Genomic DNA, 16,190 nt, shown 5'->3' on the forward strand with positions numbered 1-16,190 from the left:
GGGTGGAACACAATAATAAAAGTGCTTTAATTTAAATATTTTAATGGCGCTTTAATGCTTTAAATCACATTTTACTTGCATGAAGGCGGTGAGCGTGCGTCGAATCTCGATGACTCAGCCTTCACGGATGCAGCCAGTTTTAATGTCTCTGCTTGTGGGACGCAGCGATTATGAACCTGAGCTTCAGAAACCCCCCCGCAGGCCTCTGACGATGACAGTGAACCACATACATATCTAAGTAAAACTAGACTGAGGTTCAGTTGTTGCTAAATCAATAGTTTTTTATTTTACACAGCAGCAAGTTCATCTACATTTTAACTTCGATGAATATTCAATAGTGTTTTTCAGCTTCTCGTCCTCTGTTTGTTTGGTTGATTTGATGATTTCCCCCTAAAAAGATGTTTCATACAGTAAAAGGTTTACCTCACTTTAAATTGAATTATGAAGGATTGTTACTCAGAGGTTATTATTTTGAAATTTGGGAACTGCTGGGAAGTTGTGAAAGTCTGCAGCTCTCAGTCACAGACCAAACAACCATCGAGAGCTCGTTCTAAAGACATTACAACGAAAGAAATGGACACGATTTATCTTCCAAAGTTTGATCAATAGAAGGCTGTAAGTGCAGAACATATGGAGCCTTTTATTGTCTGTAGACACATTTTGCAGAAGTCATATCAAGTAACATCTGAAGGAGGCGTCTCTTCAAGATACTTATTTAAATGATTATATCAAGAAGATTTTCAGCACTGACAAATGCTTATAAAGTTAATAAGACCTTGTATCTCAACAGCACTGCTGAACTATACTCAAGAATAAATTGAAAACATGTCTTTTATTAAACTTTTATTAGGATATTAGAACGATTTTCTTAAACCAATTTATTCTTACAATGAATTTGTGACTTACCAAAAATAACTACAGGATTAAATCTACACTTACAGTCTGACACCAAAAGACCTGACAGTGAATTCTTCAGGGGGAGTTCGCTCCTGGCTGTGATTTAAAGGCCTCATCTTTTACTTCTTTATTAACAGAATCAGAACCAAAGTCTGTATCAAATACAATTTCAGTATAAATGTGAACAACGAATTGAATCGTGCCTGATTGAATATGTTTAAATCTGAATGTGGCAACATTTCAAATATATTAAACCTTAGAAACATAGAATTAACATCAAAATGGTTCGTGGGCGCTGAGCTTTTCTCCGGATGCAGTAAAACCAGCACAAAGCTTTGTTCCAAGCCGCTCTGCCCAGCTGTCTGTTTGCATCTACGTCCACCTGCCTGTCTGTCCACCTGCCTGTCTGTCGACCTGACTGTCTGCGTCTCTGTCTGTCTCTGATGCCTCAACCTGTGCGTCAGCCTGCCACCGTGTCCCCACTGTCTGTCTGCTTGGATAAAAATAGACCTTATCTGCCCCCTGCTAAACTATTTACCGTCTCTCAGCAGAGTGCAACGGGTGCAATCCGCCACCAGGCACTTCCTCAGTCCAATAAGTGGGCCGCTAAGCATACGGAAGATTTCCTCTAATATTAGTTTGTGAAGCGACCTCCGGGTGTTTCACTGGAAACTGTAGTGAAACACCCGGAGCATCACAGTGAGCATCAGAAGGGTTTAAATGTGCGTCCACACAGCTAGTGATTAATCTGAATATTAACAATCTATGAAACAGGAAACACTCCATCACAAGTTCCCAGACTTATTATTGTGTCTTCAAGACCACTAAATATTTATTTCACAATCGCACAACACAAAAATCCAGCAGCAGGAAACAGTATGTGAACTTTTTGGAATTTCATGGTTTTCTGCATTAATTTGTCATAAAATCTGATTTGATCTTTATCTAAGTCAAGAGTATTAACAAATATAATGAGCCTAAAATTATTTATAAAAACCTCATAGTAATAACGGAAAAAGTATGTGAACCCTTGGAATTAATTACTGGTTGACCCCCTCAAAGGATCTTTCCTAAAAAGGTTCACATACTTTTTCTTGCCACTGTAAATTATTTCAGCTCACATCTTCAAACGTACTTAATTCTTTATGTCAGCTGCAAGATGTTCGCTGCCATCCAAAAATTAAACAAAGAATTAAAAATTAAACAAAATGAGGCAGACGGCATGACACAAAGAAGTGCACTTAAGAATCCCAGAGCAGGAGAATCCAGCACTCCTCAAACTTGACCCTGTTTTTACATCAGAACCCATAACGCTTCAACATTTTGTGTCTGCTTTTATTTTCGGTTATTTGCAGAAGTTTCTTGTGTCTGGTATCAAACTGTGTACCATATATTACAGACGGAAAACAATCAGACCTCCCTGGATGCCACAAATTGAATATCTCTTCACCTTTTGCTGCACCACACATCACATCTAGAGAGAAGCGAGACTCCTCTTAAAAGCTTCCTGGTGAGTAACTTTGAGTTTTACTGCATCCTCCAGTTCTTCTTCGCTACTATCTCTTTTTATTTTTAGAGTTTAGAACATCAGGTATGGCTGTCTGCTCCTCCTTCTGCTTCAGCTTTAACATCTTTACTAGAAATACTCGCACGCCTGCCTAAATTTGTGAAAGCCGATCCAATATAACATTTGATTTTCAGTGAAGCCACAGTTGAATTCAACACAAAGGGTCTGTGCATGAATGAAGCTGTTTAAAACGTGAAAAGTTATTATTCAAAATCTATTTTAAAAGTCACGACCTTAGGGGATCACCACCAGAAGGACGTGAATCACGCTGAACTCTGTGCATTCACCTGACGACAGCCTCACTTCTTCCTGTTCTCTAATTATATTCAGCAGAGGAAATCAAAAGTCAACACAGACTGCAGCGTTGAACAGCGAGTGATTAATGAAATCGCTGTTCACCCAGAAAGCTCATGTCTGCTGATGCGGTTTTGTATTTGTACAGAAAATGAAAAGTAGTCAGCATCGTTTTGTCACAGAGGGTTCCCTCGCCGTGTCCCTCGCCGTGTCCCTCGCCGGCGGAGTTTGGAGATAGTTGGTGATGAAATTCATTTCCATCATTTCATTCTCAGGCTCTTCAAACTGACCAGAGGAGCGGGACACAGAGGGAAAAGACAGTAAAGACCGGTCCTGATGTGATCAGATTCATCAGCTGTATCCCTGCTGTCCTGACAAAGAGGTGGGGCGACACCCCTCCAACAGGGCAGATCCCCCCCCCTGCACCTATACGGCAACAGTTCCTCACCAACAGCGAAGCCTTTGTCACAAATGCTCAGGAAGCTTTCTCTCACACTTCCTCACACTCGTGCAGCGTCTGCTCTGGTTGTGTCTCCTCTTGTCAGTTGAACTTGGGTGGTGGTGGTGGTGGTGGTGGTGGTGGTGGTGGCTCCTTCTTGGAGCAGCAGGAGGGTGCAGGCAGACCTTTTCAGTTTCAGTTTCAACAAGTGAAAACTATTTCACATCTGTGTCAATCAACTGATGAATCGACTAATTGTTGTTTTGTTTGCGTCCAGAGCTGAAGGACTTTCATATTTGGAAAAGACTAAAAGTTGAATTTTAGCAGAGGAACGCTGACTAAGAACAGTGGTAATAAAGCACTAACGCAGAAAAGGTTAAAGGCTCAACTCCCACTGGGCCGATCCGAGCTTGAAATGTATGCAGCCATGTTGTTGTGAAGCACTTTGGATAAAAGCATCTGCCAAATGCTATTTTGTGGCTGTCGGGTGAAGATCTCCGTCTGGAAAATGTCAAACTTTTCAGTAACCAAGCTCGTTTTCCACTGGATGACAGAGCAGTTTGGACATTTATAAAGAGTTTAATAAACCTTCACGTCGTCATTATTCAGGTTACGACAGAATTAATCTGCAGCTTCGAGCTCGTCTCGATTCAAACATTTCAGCCCCGTCCTGAGATCGTTCATTAACACCAGTTCACACTTCACCTATAACCTTCAGCTCTTATCCTAAGAGGCTGTAGATGTGTGCAGCTGAATCATCTCAAATTCTAATCACATCAATACACACACATACACACACACACACACACACACACAGGTTTATGTAACATGAAACCCTTTAGAAGAACGCCCAGGTGGGACCGATGGGCTCACAGCTATGACCTCATGTCTGTGGTGTCCTATAACAGTCTGACGTACGCACACTTTTTTATACGACAGTCAGTGTGAGGACACATCGACATAAATCATTCCCTGGACTCCTACTGTGTCGTAGACCATGTTAATCTGCTGCTTCAATTTTTTATTTATCACATGTACTGGCTCCACCCAAACTTCACCCTAACCAAAACTTAACTCTAACCCTAAAGCCTAGTCTTAACCCTTGGTCTTTAAACGCCCTTCTCACTGTGAGGACAGTCCAATGGATAATTTGATTTTGGGATATGATATTTCCATAAAGATTCAATTGACTGGATCGTGTAGCAGTCAGATGCAGGGTGAGTGCAGTTATTACCACGCACTCATTGTAAACTTTTTTACATACTGCAGAATAAATGGTCTTATGCCTTATGAAGGTCAGTTTTAAAAGTTGTGTTTTAAAAAGCTTGATCATAATCAATCAATAAACTAAACCAGTGATGGAGCTAAAAACAAACAAACAAACAAACAAATGAATGCAGTCTTGTACATTTTTAGTCATCTTCCCTATATCCACACTTTTCACCACTCGATAAGCAGCAAGTCTCCCAAACAAACCTCAGTTAAAGTGTTTGTCACTGTTGTTCATCCGACATCTGTCACGATCTCTTCCTCTTATCGATTTTAAGTTGCTGGAATAAATTCTCTGTTTTGTTGGAACGAGTTTCGATTCACAGATGTTTGATTTACATCTTCTTTGTTTGTTTGTAGATCATTAGTTCCTCATTTGACTCATGGAAGCGTGGTCTCTGTTCTCCACGTGGTCTCTGTTGCTCTCTATACGACTTCACCTAACAATTAAACATCTTCATTAAAACACTGCTCAATAAGCTGCCTCCATAGAGTCTCAGCATCAGTGTAAGAAAATCCTGTTTCAGTATCACTGAGTGTGAAGCTTAATCTCCTGTCCATCCTCAATAATTCAAAAACCCTTCAGGTACAGTACACATCCACTTATTACTCCTGCCAGGACATTTAATTCTGTTCCAGTAAAACCTCCACACCTGCAGCCTGCTGCCACGCTGCCTTCACACTCCCAGGGAATTATGATTAATGCAGCGTTTGTCGACTGCAGCGCTGAGCAGTGGGCGTCAGGTCCATGTGTCATTGTGTCCATGTCCATGTGTTATTACGCGAACCAGCACAGGCTGCCTTTAAATCTGTGTGACCTGGGGCAGTTTCAGTACATTTACTGTTCTGACATTATCGTGTTTCTCATTCAGTTTCAAAAGAGATGCGTCACTGCAGTAAAATGCGGCTCCTAACATTTCTTACTTTATCTGTTAAAGGTTTTCTACTGAACATCTTGTACAGTTCATTTCCGCTGCACATAAAAAAAAGTGTCAAATTGTTTCTGTGTTTATGTCTCAGCAACAGGCTTCTAGTAATCTTCCTTTTTGTCGATTAAACCTCTTCAAGCACATAAAGAAAGATTAATGCTGCTCATCAAACGTGGCCATGAAATAACTAATAAACACACATGCACACATCACTACGCAGGAAAAAACACAGGCAGAAACTTCAGCACAGCTTCAGATGCTGCAGGACTACAGCGTCCAGTCGAGGTAAAACCCTTCAGGGAGCAGCAGCGGCATGAAGCTCGGCGTGGAGTGACGGACAGATGGATGAACAGATTTATCATCAAATCGATGGAGATTTGATGGTTGGATGAAGCAGAAGAGAGGAGAGGAGGCCTGAAAGATGGACAGCAGGACGTGGGAAGTACTTCTGTTTTGTTCGTGCACCCCTCAGACTGCTGTCATCATTTAAATTCTTGTTTTGCTCTTGTTATGTTCTTAATAATGGCAGAAGCTTCCAGATTGTAGGCTGTATAACAACACTGACATACAAAGCTGCTATAATCAATAGCTTTTTATTAAAAAACTATCTCTGATACCATCGTTTAGTTTTATTCCACTCTGAAAGTCCAAACTATACAGTATCAGTATCAAAGAGTCACAAATTCTCCTGAAGACTCAGACGAGAGATATGACAGAGAACAGGCTGGTGCATCATCTGAACGTCATCTAACTTTAAATATGTCTATTTGTTTGTGAAAAAAAGGATGGGCTAAAAAAAAGCTGACAAGCAGTTTAATTACTGTATGATCAGTGATGAACATTATGCTGCTGCACCAGGATGATCTGTTGTAGCTGCAGGCACAGACTATAATTAAATTTACATCTTGGTGTGAAATTGTTTCCTCTTCCTGTGCTGCCACAGTGATCAAACGTAATCCATGCTCCGAGTCTTTCTGCGCTGCACCCAGGGAGCTTGCAGAGAAGCAAGATGCTTATTCTCCCAACACATAGAGCGCTGCCTTATATTTATTTTTAATTGAGGCTTCACTTGCATTTCCGTCCTGCTCAGTATCTCTTGTTAAGAAGCTCCACTGCGCTGCAGGACTCTCATCTAGAGCTGCAACCTGCTGCTAGACAGGCTGCAACAACTCCCTAAGTTCCGTGCAGGTTCTGGCACATTTTAAATAGTCTGTTCAGTTTTTGATGAATGCTCCATTATGAAACCATATGTTATTGTGTAGTATGTTAAATGTAATGAAAGACAATAAAAAAAAAAGCCCTAACAGATGATCTATCTACTGGAAAGTTTATGACTACCCCAGAATTTCACTGTGCGTAGATTCAGTAGCCAGAATAGCAACACATTAGGCAGTGATGCATGCTATGACTTTACATCATAGTGTTTTAAAAAGTATGTCAATTATTTAAAAAGGTAGGTGGAATGAGTTCAGCTGAGCTTCTCAGGACTTTGAACTGCTCTCCAAATGTAGTTTGTTCCCAGCCTGCTGCATTCAAACAGCACAATACTCTCATCAAATGCACAATGACAACTCTTCTTATTTACAGCAGCAGCTTGCACCGAGTGTACGCTTAAGTGTGTGTGTGGGTGGACGAGAAAGACAATGGCTGAAGGAGGGAAGTGGTAAAAAAAAGAAAAACAAAAGATGAATAGAGAAGAAACAACAACGCTGTCGATCAAAAAGCCAAAATGTTCTGAAAACACAGTGGGTGGCCAGCGCAAGAACTGATGAGACTATGAAGCACCGGCTCCGTATGTGTGTTCTTCTCTCTGAGGATGATAAATCAGGACAAAGACTACTAGTAACAGCAGTGAATTCACACCCTCCTACACAGCGTACATGCACTAAAGGCTCGGATAAGTGCAGCACTGCAGACCCATTTAGCCCATTCTTGGGTGTAATGTAGTGTTTACAACACCCCGGGGACCGGGCTTTTCCCCCCCGAGCTCCACGTCTCCTGAGAGAGACGAGGAAAACACACAGAAAGAAGCCTGGAGAGGTTCGGAAAACACTGATCTCAACAAAGAATCAGCTTCACTGTCTGTGACGTCATCATCTTCGTCAGCACCATGGTCATCCTCAAACATCCTCAAACTGTCCCCAGAACATTTTCTTACTTTACTTTTATCACCTCAGTCATCGTTCCTGCTGCTACACATCACTATTCACTGTTACTGTTGTTGTCAATCTCAGCACTAGAATCATCATCATCATCATCACCATCATGTCTTTGTTCGTACACTAGCTTTTCTGCCTCTTTGAGCTGCTTTTGTCTTTAGACACGAACATGTGATGTTAATTAGGTTTGAGCAGCTTGTAAACACAGAGTGACTGATGCTGAAAGTCGAGAACTGTCCCCACGCTTGGAAAGTGAAGAACAAAACAGAACAGCACCCGGGCACCCAGAAATCTCAGCCGTTCCTTATTAGCATCATGAACAAAATGTTTAAATCCTCAATAATCCCTGAAACATCATCAGCACCACTCAGTCAAACAATAATGTAACGGCATTAGGACACGGACTAACATTAGGTTAATCTACTGCTGAGTCGACTCAGCAACTGATAAACAACCTACACAACACTCGTGTGTACCAAAGAATATTCAGAACAGTAGTAGAACAGAAATCGGACCTGTTGTGTAAACAGGCAAACAGACAAAGGAGCATGGACCATGAGTCAGACAAAGAACTCGACGCCTCCTCCTCCTCTCGCTCTGCGGGTCCCTCGGTGATCAGAGGCCGAGAAAGTCGGATTGTTTGTTTCTGTGTCACTGCAACAACCTGGATGTGAGGTGGATCCTCAGACGTGCAAAGTTTAGGGTCCAGTGTGCTGCTCATGTGGACGACCTGACATGACTCGCGCGTTTGCAGAGCTCATCGCTCATCATTATATCAAATGCGTCTTTTAGTCCACTTTGTGTTCACTGATAGACGTTTTAAATGAAGGTGGAATTTTCTTCAATATCTTTGGTCAGTTTGTGGAACTCGGCACAGAAAACAACTCGGAGCTTCTCGTTCAGCATCAAAGCTCCTGAAACTTTAACATGATCCACAACACAGAGTGAAGCAGATAAATAATGTGACGGTTCAGATGATCAATCATCATGTAGCTTCATGGAAAAACATCACAGGCACGACCTCGGCAACCAAACCTCATCCCAGACTGCACTGCAGAGCTGTCATCAAAAGATCCCAGCATGTGTGCACATAATCATTTCAGTCAAACACACACAGACACGTACAGTAAGTCACACACGAGTGGGAGAGAAGCTCCAATCACAACATCCCTGGTCTCTATAACCACTGTGTCCTTGTGGCACCACCAGCGTCGGAGCTTTGTTCCAACACAACCCGGGAAGCAGGCAGACGACCTGCACACGATGCCCTCAACAGTTAAAACCTACAAACAACAACAGGGTGCATTTAATAATCAGCATCAATTAAGATCGACAACAGCACAAAGGCCTCGTCCTGATGAATTCACTGTTTGACACCTTTGATTCAGGAAAACAGAACCCCAGTCAGAGGCCACTGTACTGTCCATTATCTCCACCTCGTATGGTTCACACTGCTGCACCGTGCACGCAAACAAAGCCTGACCATGTTGTGACAGCAGGAGAAGCGTCATTACGAACATCACATGATATAAAATGAACCGCTTCATGAAATAGGTTTGAACACGACTTACAAATACACACTTGATTTGAAATGCTTGACTTACTACAGTATTTGCAAAAGGAAAGATCCAACAGTTTAAAGGCTGCTTCAATAGATGATCACCGACACGTAAACAAAGCTAATATTTGATTCATTGATTAGCAAATCAGCAGAAAATGGATTAGGACACTTTATAAAGGAAAACTACCAAACATCCTTTGAGATCGAAGGATTAATTAAGGAAACAATCAGTAAAACGTGCAGCTTGAACTGTTTGTATTCTCAGATATTTTCATGTGAATCCTTTGTTTCCTGTGACAACTGAATGACCGATCAGCTGAAACACATTTTCCACAGCAGATCTTCTGTAACATCGTGTAAACAAACCTTGAATCGTGGAAGAACCTGCACAGTGCATTTGTGTGCGGCCACATTAGCATGACGTGTAACAACAACGGCACAGGGAGGATTACGATTTCACAGGGGAAAAACCAGGCTCAGTGAAAACATCTCATCCTTTGTATGATGGCACCGTGACATACCCCGGCTGTTAGCAGCCACGCTCAGCACAGCCACAGGCGCCTCCTTTGTCTGAATGAAAGTGTCACTAGCAACAGAAACATCACTACACAGCAACACCACTGAGCACGTCTCCCACAGCTGAAAGACTCCTGCAAGGATTCAATGTCATAATACATGACCCCAATTTCAAAGCACATTCAGCAAACACCACATCACACACACAGTCTGCTTCTACCTGCTGAAGCTAAACATCATTTGATAATCAGTCATAGTTGCATCTGCTCTCATATCCACACACAGCAGCTGCCTTTGTGTGGCAGCAGCCTGAGAAAACAACAGCTGGCCATGCTGTGCAGAAGTATTTGGAAAATGTAGACATTATTTCTACGTCTGCACCTCTTCGCATCTCTCCTCTTTTCTTCTCCTCTCCTCCAACTCCCTGCCATTTCCATAAATTATGGAGAGAGGCTATATTTGGACTCGGTGAAGGGAGAGAGCGGGGGACTCTGGAGATTCTTTGTTCAGCACATATGAAAGCAGATCACTCATTCAGGTCCACTTTAATGCTCTCTGCATACTGATGGGGATTTATTGACAACATGGGTTGAGAGCTCATTACACAGCGTCTCCTTCAGCAACACAAAGGTTGAACACAGTCGTTCAAAGATGCGTTAACCCTCCCTGTCCATTGTGTTTCCAGTTGCGCACAGGACTTGGCATTAATAACCCTGAAAAGTATAATTAGCAGCATCTAAATCAACCTTGTGACACGAGTTGAGGCAGCTCCTCATGAGGGTGTTTGACACAGTCCCCGACACATCACCACCTTGGACTGACTCCTACTCCGCCAAAAGCCCAAACAGCGGAGAAGCAAATCATTTGCTATTCATGAGCCCGGAGGCCTTTACAAACGGAAACAATTACACATGATGAGCAATTAAGCCTCCTTTGTTTGTATTTGGTGAATTCACCGGACAGCAGCTGGAAAGGATCCGTGCGTGCAACGCTCCAGCGTCTGAAAACAAAAGAGCACCGCGCGGATCCTCAGTGAAGCAGATCCAGCGCTGCTCTCTTGTTGATCTGCTTTCATTTATTCATTTCACTGAATCTTTTATTCCCCGTCCCTCCTTACAGGAAGGCTGGGTATCACTTTCGTGGCAGAGGAAGGCCAGGGAACGGCAGGTGAAAGAGGGAAACGCGCAGATAAACATCCCGAGGAGCGCACGACTCCGCTCCAAGCTGCGCGTTAAGGCGCGTTACGGGGGGAGTTGGAGGGAGGGGATGGATGCTCATCATGTACAACCAGGGAGCAGAAGAGTGGACACAGACACAACCATGACATTGTTCCTCATCAGTAACCGTGTGTTTACGTGGGGGTGCGCCGCTCTCCTACCTCCACGATGAACGTCTTCTCCTCTCCGCACACGGACACGACCCAGAACAAAATGGGAAAGTAGCAGGTTTTCCAGCAGAATCCCGGGAGCCCCGCTTTCCTCCTGTGCCTCACTCCTCCTCCTCCTCCCGTCGCCATGGCTGTGTCCCCGAATTCCCCCCCTCCGCTCTCCGCCGGTGATTTCCAGGCTCGTGCTCCGCTTGTTTACCGGAGGAAACAGTCCGTGTGCGCCTGTTTCATCCCGTCTACCCTGACTGACTGCTTCTCCCTCTCCCTCCCTCGCTCCGTGTGTTGTCTCTCGCTGTCTCCCGGTTCGCCAGAGCAGACGCGCGATTGGTTTCCTGCGCTTGACGAGCGACCATTGCGCAGACTCACTTTGGTCCAGCGGAACAGCTGGGGATGCCTGGCTACAATACAGCGCGGACGCAGGTTGGTCGGTCGGCCCCGGTGTGAGTGAGGAGGAGAAAGAGGGAGGAGAAAGAGGGAGGAGAGGGGGGAGAGGGATGATGGATGTTGTTGCAGTAGCGCTGTGCCAACACGGGGAGCGCTGCTGGAACAGGTGCTGAGAGTCTCCCTGACATGAAGGACACCACAAAACTTAGAGAGGTAGAGAATAAAGATAAAGGAACTTGATGAAATCCATCTGATGAAACAGATCCTAATCTTCTAATGTTCAGTTAGGTCTTATGAGAGGTGCTGAACCAACAGTAACCGACTATAGAACCTCATGTGAGCTAAATACCAGAAACACTTCTAGGTACAGAGTTGAAGCAGCAGCTCTACTAAACATCTGTCCGAGTGAACTGCAGCAGTTTGATGTAGTAGTGTAGAAAGTTACTGATTCTATTGTGTTTCTTCATGAGGAGCAAACATCAGGACAGTCTGTGGTTCTGAAGTGATGTTTTAGCCTCCTCTCCAGTGGAGCCTGTTGGTTCCTGTAACACCCAACTGAAAACTATCTCACCCCCCTGATTCTTTCCATCCCAGAACTGCTTTCCCTGTTAAGAGTCACTGGGCGCTGGAGCCAATCCCAGCTGTCATTAGAGACGAGGTAGACGTGGACATTTCAACCAAGCACAAGCACATTTACACCCATTAGCAATTTAGACAATTAACCTACATCTACACACGTCATGTGGGGGCTGACAACTGGAGACTTCCAATAATCATCAACTGTTGCAGGATTTTAACGTTGTGTTGTACAGAATTTATTTCTCTACCATCCAGAACATTAACAGAGTGGGACGTCAAGCTAGTTAACTAATGGTAGCTACATCGTTTTCATGAATTGCAGAAAATTGTCCATAATTTCTGATACGGATTTGATTTTTTTTGTAAAACGGTTGCTGCTAAATTCTTTTATTTCCCCTCGATGGATCTCCATGACAATCTTGGAACTATTCATGCTGCATGAATCATGTCTCTGACCCCTCAAACTTGAACTCCCCCTCAGACGATGTTTAATTACACAGTAGTTTAATTACATGTGTCGGCTACAGAGCTCCGATATAACGCTGTGATTTTTATATAATAATGATGTAAACCTGCTCAGATCAAATCCAAAGACTTGGCTTTTTAAAATAATTAAATTTAAATTACATCCAACAACACAGTAACAATAACAGTATGAGTTTGAAATTAATTGATTCCATGTTGTTTGGTTTTAAATGTTAAATGTTCTTTACTGAAACAGGTCTGTAGCTGAGCAACAGCAGCAGTTAGCGCTTGTTTGAAAAGTCTTTGAGTTTTTTACAGTGAAAGAACTTTTAAAGGACATTTTTCTGCAGAAACATTTTATGCCTTTGTGTCTAGAAACATGTTTAGACACTTGGAGAAAGCGCAGCTAGATGAGGGAGCTGGAGAGAGATTGGTGCTGTTCGCAGGGACGACAGCAAGTCCAGAAGCAGACGTGTGTCATTTAACTAAACTAAAGCAGCTGCTGGATGCTGTTCAATCAGGTTCGTTCATTTCCAGCTCTACTCTATTTAAGGGCTTCAGATGCAGTTTTATTTCTATCCAGACTTTTATCTTTTTGGTTAATTCTATCATGTTTTAGGTAAAAGTAAAGTTACTGAGGATCAGTGTGAGTAGAAAACCACAGCTGACCATCATGTCCACATGTGTCTCCAGCAGAAGTCCAGCAGCATTTTTTTGTGATTAAAGAAGAGACTCCCATCTTGAACCAGGAGGACATAGATAGAGCGTGTTTACCCATAAAGGAGGAAACGGAGGAGCTCTGGTCCATGGAACAGGTGAATGGGCTGGAGGAGGATCCTATCAACATGTTACCATTCACTGATGTCCATGAGTACAGTATCATCGATGAAGAGAAATGTCAGTGCACACACACTTATCAAGAGTCAAAGCCTGCAACAGAGACTCCTAAAAACCACTGTGGAGGACTGGATACTGGATGTGATAGTAACTGGAAGAAGACCAGGGTATCTGAGTCCAATGTAAATGCCCCAAAACAAAAGGAAGGAGAGGAACAGTTTGATTGTGATGCCTGTGGTAAAAGATTTAAACATCGTGACTATCTGAAAATACATCCGAGAGTCCACACAGGAGAGAAACCCTTTGGCTGTGATGTCTGTGGGAAAAGATTTACAGAAAAGGGAAGCCTGAAGAGACACACGAGAGTCCACACAGGAGAGAAACCCTTTGGTTGTGATGTCTGTGGGAAAAGATTTACAGAAAAGGGAAGCCTGAAGAGACACACCAGAGTCCACACAGGAGAGAAACCCTTTGGTTGTGATGTCTGTGGGAAAAGATTTAGAGCAACAGGAGGCCTGAATGGACACTCGAGAGTCCACACAGGAGAGAAACCCTTTGGTTGTGATGTCTGTGGGAAAACATTTAGAGCAACAGGAGACCTGAAGAGACACTCGAGAGTCCACACAGGAGAGAAACCGTTCGGTTGTGATGTCTGTGGGAAAAGATTTAGAGCAACAGGAGACCTGAAGAGACACTCGAGAGTCCACACAGGAGAGAAACCATTTGGTTGTGATGTCTGTGGGAAAACATTTAGAGCAACAGGAGGCCTGAAGAGACACTCGAGAGTCCACACAGGAGAGAAACCATTCGTTTGTGATGTCTGTGGTAAAAGATTTACAGAAAAGGAAACCCTGAAGAGACACTTGAAAGTCCACACAGAAGAGAAACCAATCGTTTGTGATGTCTGTGGTAAAGGATTTAAATATCGTGACTATCTGAAAATACATCTGAGAGTTCACACAGGAGAGAAACCCTTTGGTTGTGATGTCTGTGGGAAAAGATTTACAGAAAAGGGAAGTCTGAAGAGACACACGAGAGTCCACACAGAAGAGAAACCGTTTGGTTGTGATGTCTGTGGGAAAAGATTTAGAGTAACAGGAGGCCTGAAGAGACACAGCAGAGTCCACATCGAAGAGAAAACGTTTGGTTGTGATGCTTGTGGTAAAAGATGTATGACAAGAGGAAACCTGCAGGTTCACAAGAAAGTCCACAATAGATAGAAATGGTTTAATTCAGGTTTGTGTGTTCTTCAATAAAGAAATTTAATTGCAGTTGCTTACTTTGTAGTGTAGTGGTCTTTATGTTTTCTGTCTGTTTAGTTTTATTCATGAATGGAGCAGGTAAAAAACGTTAATTCTTCAATCATAAATGAAGCTGCTGTTTATCATTGTGTCATTTTTTGTTCATCATTGACGTCATAGTTGGTGGTGCTGCTGGGCTGGACTGCATTATATAAAAATGTGTTTCTAATATTCTCATAAGTAAATGAGAAGGATAAATCTATGTTTCAATGTATTGTAGCTCAATTCAACATCACTGCAGACAACAAAACCGGAACACAGTTCAGGTGCCACATAATGGGCTTCATTTTCACATTTGAGGTAAACAGATTAAATTGTTCTACATTATTCTGTTAATATTAATTAGCAGAATATTTAATGATTTTCTTTCTGTCCACCTGAGTCATGATCTCACACACAAATGAGTTGTTGTGACAAGCACCAGCTAATTGTGACACTAAACTACTTGAACGAGCACATTCACTGTGGAATTTAGTTAGAAACTAGTTAGTTACACTTGATTTAATCAGAACAGCTCAGTGGGGTCAAGATCCTTTACAAGAAAGACCTCATAACATTTCCATTCATCAGCAGCACTGATTCAAACAACCACAACAACCTTTGCTGGTAACATGACGTTTCTCAGAGGAACGCGTGTTCAGTCCCGTAGAGACATGCACAGTACCAGAAACCAGTCTATTCCCGTTCATAGCTGGTATGAGGGACTTTTAAACCCAATCTACGAGTCGCTGACACTTTGCTTTTCTGTTCAATATTAGGCTCCAGTCAGCAAAAAATTTGCCAACCATGAATTGTGCAAATTGTCACTGGATGAAGCTGGATGAAGGATTCCATGGCCAGGGATACAACGGAGTACAGGAAGAGTTTAAGGTTTTATTAACTACAAAAGGTACAAGGGAATAAGTCAGATGGCTAATTGTCAGAAACTTGTCAGCATAGAATGAGTGTGGAGGTCTGGGTGAACCCGGAAGTAGTCGGTGACATGAAATGGTGGTGTGAGGTCACAGCTGGCAACAGTGTAATGAGTCCAGGAGAGTGACAACAGTTTGATAGGGGAAACAGTCCAAATCCAAATACAGATTATGATGATGATCCAGTACCCACGGTGCTAATAAAGTCCGGGCATAAAATTCTAGAAAGAATAGTTGCTTTTCAACTTCACTCTCACCTCACCAGCAATTCTCTCTATGACCCTTTCCAGTCCGGTTTTCGTCTGTGCCACAGTACAGAAACTGCGCTCATAAAAATCACCAATGATCTCCTTGTTGCAGCTGACTCTGGTCTACTTTCAATCCTCATCCTCCTTGATCTGAGTGCGGCCTTCGACACTATCTCCCATACAATTCTCCTCAATCGACTAGCCTCCATGGGCATCACTTCCACCCCCCTCAACTGGTTTCATTCTTATCTCTCAGGCCGCACTCAGTTTGTTCGCCTTAAATCTTTTACCTCCCAGCCAACCCCTGTTGCTACCGGTGTGCCCCAGGGCTCTGTCCTGGGGCCCATACTCTTCATCTCCTACCTTCTTCCCCTAGGCACTATCTTTCGCAAGTACAATATACAGTTCCATTGCTACGCTGATGACACCCAGCTCTACCTCTCCAGC

General features: G+C 43.1%; 2 protein-coding genes across 5 annotated transcripts in view; one reads left to right on the forward strand and one right to left on the reverse strand.

Moving 5' to 3' along the window:
* Positions 1–11,147, reverse strand: part of mmp24 (matrix metallopeptidase 24) — a 48,765-nt gene extending 37,618 nt beyond the window's left edge. The window contains exon 1 of the mRNA XM_026349151.1: positions 11,010–11,147. Coding sequence (XP_026204936.1) covers positions 11,010–11,147 — 138 coding nt within the window. The remainder of the gene's footprint in view (positions 1–11,009) is intronic.
* A 1,592-nt stretch (positions 11,148–12,739) lies between these two features.
* LOC113154778 (gastrula zinc finger protein XlCGF57.1-like) lies at positions 12,740–14,549 on the forward strand. Of its 4 annotated transcripts, XM_026349155.1 has the most exons (3): positions 12,740–12,967; positions 13,140–13,552; positions 14,225–14,549. In XM_026349155.1, the coding sequence occupies exons 1-3, from the start codon at positions 12,826–12,828 to the stop codon at positions 14,501–14,503; spliced, it is 834 nt and encodes a 277-aa protein (XP_026204940.1). In that variant the 5' UTR covers positions 12,740–12,825; the 3' UTR covers positions 14,504–14,549. The 4 variants fall into 4 exon arrangements, with proteins under 4 accessions (XP_026204940.1, XP_026204937.1, XP_026204938.1 ...); XM_026349152.1 differs by having other exon boundaries at positions 13,140–14,549; XM_026349153.1 differs by having other exon boundaries at positions 13,143–14,549.
* The last annotated feature ends 1,641 nt before the right edge of the window (positions 14,550–16,190 follow it).

Source organism: Anabas testudineus, chromosome 5 (genome assembly GCF_900324465.2).
Source record: "Anabas testudineus chromosome 5, fAnaTes1.2, whole genome shotgun sequence".
NCBI classification, from domain to species: Eukaryota; Metazoa; Chordata; class Actinopteri; order Anabantiformes; family Anabantidae; genus Anabas; species Anabas testudineus.

What these genes read in the sequence shown, in the direction of transcription:
- LOC113154778 (XM_026349152.1), top strand. Translation starts at nt 12,826, where the DNA reads ATGTTTAGACACTTGGAGAAAGCGCAGCTAGATGAGGGAGCTGGAGAG. An exon ending in GCTGGATGCTGTTCAATCAG is followed by an intron (nt 12,968 to 13,139) that starts GTTCGTTCATTT and finishes ATGTGTCTCCAG; the next exon opens with CAGAAGTCCAGCAGCATTTT.